The sequence below is a fragment of the Thunnus albacares genome, chromosome 7 (genome assembly GCF_914725855.1).
Source record: "Thunnus albacares chromosome 7, fThuAlb1.1, whole genome shotgun sequence".
NCBI lineage: Eukaryota > Metazoa > Chordata > Actinopteri > Scombriformes > Scombridae > Thunnus > Thunnus albacares.
The window spans coordinates 3,063,942-3,069,941 of NC_058112.1; the positions used below are offsets into that span (position 1 = coordinate 3,063,942).

The 6,000-nt window shown below is 42.0% G+C and overlaps 1 protein-coding gene across 1 annotated transcript in view; it reads right to left on the bottom strand.

The window, feature by feature from the left end:
• The window catches only part of zfpm1 (zinc finger protein, FOG family member 1), a 110,050-nt gene extending 104,278 nt beyond the window's left edge, over positions 1-5,772 (bottom strand). The window contains exon 1 of the mRNA XM_044356163.1: positions 5,154-5,772. Coding sequence (XP_044212098.1) covers positions 5,154-5,193 — 40 coding nt within the window. The 5' untranslated portion in view covers positions 5,194-5,772. The remainder of the gene's footprint in view (positions 1-5,153) is intronic.
• Positions 5,773-6,000: the final 228 nt, after the last annotated feature.

Here is a 6,000-nt window from a genome sequence, read left to right on the forward strand (position 1 = left end):
CCTGCCTGCCTGCCTCCTATCTCCCCATCAAGGAGAGGAGCCTTATCAGGCTGAAAGATCACCAACCGTTGGGGAGGATGACGCACAAAGAGACACAGACAAATATCTATCTGCTACACAAACACCCCCTTCTCCTCCTCTACTATGGGCCTCCAGAAAGCCTTGGACTTAATCCATTGTTGTTGGGGGAAAAAACGAAAAAAGATATCCGTGCTATGTTGTCTTAATGTTCTGCTCTGTTGTGGTGGGGGGGAGGGGGGGGGGGGGGTAGATGTTGTTGTCAATTGTTGCTTTTCTGGTGGTTTTAACAAAAGTTATGTCAGGACAGAGAGTCGGGGGGGGGGGGGGGAGCTACACTCCTCTAGAGCTGCACACTTAAAGACACATCACTCGGGCTGGGTACTGTTTGAAAATGTTCAATAATAATAAAAGTGGTGACATGAGTTTTGATAGAGATACCAAAAACTAATATACCTTTACTTTGTAAAATATAAATATGCAGTTGTATAAGAACTTTGCCAAACTTTGTGAAAAATAGAAAGACCTTCAATGCTAGCCTTCAGTACCAATACTTGTTGTTATGGAGACATTGTGGTCATTACCCAGCCCTGATTACATTATTTTCCTTGATAATGTACTGGAGGTTCCTGGGAATACAGCGATCACCTGTAGCCTGCACGTCTTCATAAGGCTGTCACTTTCACAAAGAGGTTCAAACAGCTGGAACAAATGAGAATTCTATGAGTGAATTCAAACGGAACCCAAGCGGTGTAAATTTAAAAATACATCACAGAAGTGACGTTGTTCCGCTCATTCATGTTGCCTCGATGAATAACAAGCTAATAAGTGACTTCAGATTTGTTGTCGTGGTAACACAGATGCACGACTTGGATTACTCGACTCTGGGTACCTGCTGATATGATTCCTGAACTAATACCAGTGTTCTCTTTTTTCCCCAAATTTAAAATCCCTCCATGAGTGGATCTCATTGGAATTATTAGGAAACATGAGGCCAAAAAAAAAAAAAAAACACTGAATTTTCTAATGATATTGACAAAGAAATTGGATTTAATGTGGATCGGTCACATCTGGCAATAGTGGATCAGTGCATGCCTGGTAACATTACAGTTGCATTACTTTATCTAGGATTTTTTCAAATCCAAAATGCTTCCACACATTACTTTGCAGATGTTTGGTGTCCTGATTATCCGTTCATCCGCCTGCTAGTTTCCCGCATTTTGCATTCATGAAGAGAACAATAACAGTCTAGTTTACTGATATGGCCACAGGGCTGCAATAGATCAGAGTGACAATGCATTTTACAAATGCCACCCACTGGGGTACAAGGCAAGGTCTGTTTGCAATGACACACGGAATTTTGATTTTGATCAGATATTGACAACCAGTCAGTTTCCTCTTTGGCCAACAGCCAAATATAATTCAAAACAGCCTGCCTTCAACCTTGGCATGGTTGTACATACTCACTACCAGTCACAATAATGCTTCAAACGATTTCAGGTGACACATATTCAAATGCAATGATGTGTCAATCATCAAAGCGTCCGCATTCTTTTACTAACGTATGTCTCAGGCTTTGGTAGCTGCTTCACAGTAAATTCCTATAGAGAGATTTTACTGTGAAACACCTGCAGGAACATTAGATTAAACCCACAACAGACTTTATGAAAGTTCAGATAACATAGCAAAAAATGAGTGTATCTGGAAACAACTACTGAACAACCATCATCAAGCTTAAGCTTTAATAGTGTAATGTTACACTATCAAACTTCATCAATGTGTGGTATGAATAGTTTTCAGAAAGGAAGTTAGAGGTATATTAGTGTGATTATGAAACTCGACCCAACAACACTGTGACCCAGCTGGAATTTGTCATATCAGTAACAGTGAACAGCATGCTCAAAACAACATGATGGACACACTGCTTCAGTAGTAATAGTAGTAGTGGTGGTGGTAGTGGTAGCACCAGCAGCCCCCACCACTGCTGAACCCCCACACACACACCCCAGCCGAACAAAGTCCTTATCACTCCTCACTCTTTCCTATCAAAATGTCTGCCAAATCACAAGAGAGTCACGGGGCTGAGAGCCTGGCTGGCCTCGGCCGCAGCCGGGGCCTGGTGCACAGGGAAGCATGGTGGACCAGAAGCACTGATAAAGACGGCCATGACACCCCTGAGACGCACACATGTACACACTCTCTCTCTCTCTCTCTAATACACGCCAAGTCTAGCCTGGGTTTATCAGCCTCGGGGTCTGGAATACATCTCCAGGCCTCGCTGCTGGCTTTACTGTAGGTGCCTGCTGGGAGTTCACAGCTGATAGGCCTCTCTATGGAAACAGATATGAAAAAAACAGGAAGTGACTAACTATAAAGACAACTTGCAGTAACACACAAGAGAACCTCATCAAGTGAAATTTTTTAATTGCGGACATGCTTGGTTGCAGGCTGTAGACCTTTTCTTTGCTATGTGGCGGGTTAGATACATGGTGTCAGTGAATTCAGGGCTATACTGTAAGTGGCATCCTGTGGTAGCAAGTGAGCAGCTTACATTAACTTTCACTACATCCTCCAGAACAAATACCTCATCATCATCTGCAAAGAGCAGCCACAAGTATTACGTTTGTTAACAGGTTATTTAGCTAGCGCTACTGATCAAACTGTTTGCAGCAGGGCTGAACGGCTCGGGGAAAATATCACATTGTGTTTGGGTTTATCTGGCCAATATTGCTATTTTGATTCAAAATGTGGTTATTTATTAAAGTAATGGAATACTTAATATTGCTCAATTCTATTCAAATTTGATCAAGACATTCAAAAGTGGCCTTATACTTATTAAGAACGGCTATATAGTTGGCAAGGTATGATAATGACTCTTTTATGCTTGTTTAAACAAGTGTTTTATATGTTGTTTTATGACTAAATTAAATTAAATTCTCTTCTGCCAATGTTTGATATCTGCTGACAACCCCTAATTATACTGTTGACAGCACTTTGGCTGCTAAAGCTAATGTTAATGTTAGCTTCAAGGGGTGGCAGGACAGACTGGTTCACGGTGAAAGGCTGAAACAATATCTTGTACTTGGAAGTTTGAAAGGAGACTTAGACAACTCAGTCGTTTACACTCAACAGCTATCAAGCTTTCTGAAATTGGCATAAAGGGATCACCTAGATCTTTTCTCTAGAGCAAAACCCACTGTTGCTGTTTTTGATCAGCAAAAAGACAAGGATCACTTTCTATTTTTCAAACAACAGAGTTCACAGAGTGATGTATCTTTGGTATCTTAGGTCAAGTATAAATAGTAAAAACACCTGCATACAGAGAACATATGGGCTATTTTTACAGAGGACACTTTGACACATCACAATAGTGAAAGCACAGGTATAGATAATGAAATGAATGATAGCTGAATTTCATGTCGCTGTTCCAGTTTCAGTGTCCAAATGACAGTTGCCATTACAGTTGGCAATATCAACTTCCAACTTCCTACAGCTTGATACGCTGTTTATTAGATATGTTAATAAAATGATGGCTCTTTGGAAATCACCCTTTATCAAACTGCGATGTTGATAGGGAAATGATGAACTGTTCAGCTCTAATTTACAGGCTGCATAGAAACCAGTGAGCAACTTTCAACATGATGTAATCCACCTTGCACCCTTTGACCTCTTCCTCTTCACAACACAAACAACGCTTGGGGTTTGCTTTAGAGTAAAAAGTTCATCATGAGTTGCACTTCCATGCAGCTTATTTGTAGTGTATATTTACCTTATTCTTTTAAATATTTAACTCAAACATCTTCAGATAAGATGCACATAAAGCCGCCAGAAGATGATTATTTCAGCAGGTTTGTCTGGTCAGTAATGTGGAGTCATATATATATAAACTCTTTTTATGATATCATACAGTCTAAACTTCCAAATGGTGCCTTCAGACAGCAGGTCTGTGGGAACACAGTGAACTGTCACTGATGACAAGATATTATTATTTGCTCAGTGTGATAACTCACCAAATAAACTGACCTGCTGATGTCATTGTTTCCATTTCAGCTTCCAAACAGATACATGCACACTTTTCCCTTAATCTTAACTCTCAAATATAATGACATTAAGTTCAGACTGAGACTCTTCCTCAGCTCAGAGTGCAAACGGGCTTCACAAAGCACAGGGGGGAGGTTAATCACAACATCATTAATATGCTTTTATATCAACTTTGAACATCAGTCACCAGCGATAAACCTTCACAGGTTTTATAAACAGGAAGAACTCGTCAAGCACGGAGACCAGCCAAGCACCAGACCAAGAACAAGGCCTTTCAAGCGGCCCTAAGATGCATTATTGAGTTAAAAGGATAGATGAAAAAAAGATCCAATTGTAAGCAGCTATCAGGAGGAGAGATCAGCCAGGCAGGCCTATCTGACGCCCCATCTCTGGAAAAGAGAAGTGAAAAGCCAGGGGGGGAAATGCAACGGCGGCCTCGGCGCTGCCTCAGACAGAAAACAAATAAAAAAGATCCAATTTTAATCTTTATCTGGGCTCACATCGGATCGCTGCCTTATCTCTGTTCACATCGGCCTTTCAGAGAACACTGACGTTTCCACAACAGAATTAAACAGGAAGCCACGGCTACAGTTTTAGCTGCCAATGGACAAAGCATTCTTCACAAGGTAATAAATGGAAACTTTTTTTTATATTATCTCACAGTCTAGATAGGGGGGCTGCCAAATTGGCGCGTTGATGACCTAATTTAAAAAAAAAAAAAAAACAGTCTTAGAAAAAGTGTACATCACCCGGTTATTCTGAGAAACTGCTGAGTTCAGATACATCGCTGTGACTGAACTCAGTTTAACTTCACTTTGCTGATATTATCGAATTTGCAACTCATTCAGTCTTCTGTGCGGGTCTGGATTGTGTTTTGAGGCGATGTATACCAATAGCACGGCAATAAAACTACTGTCGAGAAAGCCAGACGTTACAGTTGGCTTTCACACTACTTATTAACTTTATGGTGAACGCACAGTTGAGCAGAAGCGCCGCACAAAACACGCAGCCTCTTCCCAGAGCACGCATGTTACTCACAACAACAAAACAACAAAACAACAGTCAGATAAGTCATGAACTCGTAAATTCCTTACGCTTTATCTGCCGGGGTTTGCTCTGCTTTCTCCGGGACATGGTGGCTCTTCCCTGTGACCTGGAGCCCGCTTGGACGGACTGACAGAGCGGCGCAGAAGCGGTGTGGTTCTTCTGTTTTCTGCTTCTTTTCTCTTTGCCCTCCGTTTTACTGCTGCGACGCGGCGCTCCGATCAGCGACCGGAGAAATCCGCATGACCCGCCTGCACTTTGATATCTTCTGCCACGACAGCTAACGTAGGGCTCCCGTGGTCGAGTCCTACCTGTGGCTGAGTCCGCTTACTTTTCACTGCCCTCCTCCTCTTCTTCCCAAACGTGCCTTCACCTCACCTTTCTCTCCGTTTTCCTGCTAACGTTATTCCTTCGCCGGGCGCGCCTCCGCCGCAACCGCTTGCGCTTCTGTCAAGGAGCACAGTTGCCTGCCTTTAGAAATATGAACGCTAATAATTAATAATTGTTATGTGGGTGTCAGCGGAGTGACTGCTATTGTTTTCTGTCAAGTTTCCTCTCGCCGGTCCGCCCCCTTGTCCGCCCGCACTGTCTCTGAACCAGGGAGCCACTTCCAGCGGAGACCGAGCGCTACAGTCAACTTCGCTTACTACTGAGGAGCCGACGCGTCTCAGGAACGCCCCTTACGTCTGACGTATGGCACCGCACTCATTTCCTATTGGTCCACACTTATCCTAGGTAAAGTAATTTAGCCTTTTTCTTTAATTGCTGTTAAAATTAAATTAAATTTAAATTTAAAAAATCAAGAAGGAACTCCACAATATTTATATAAATTATAATCATTATTTCAGTTGTATGATTATCTAAATAATTACATAAAGAAAAAGACATAAATACATA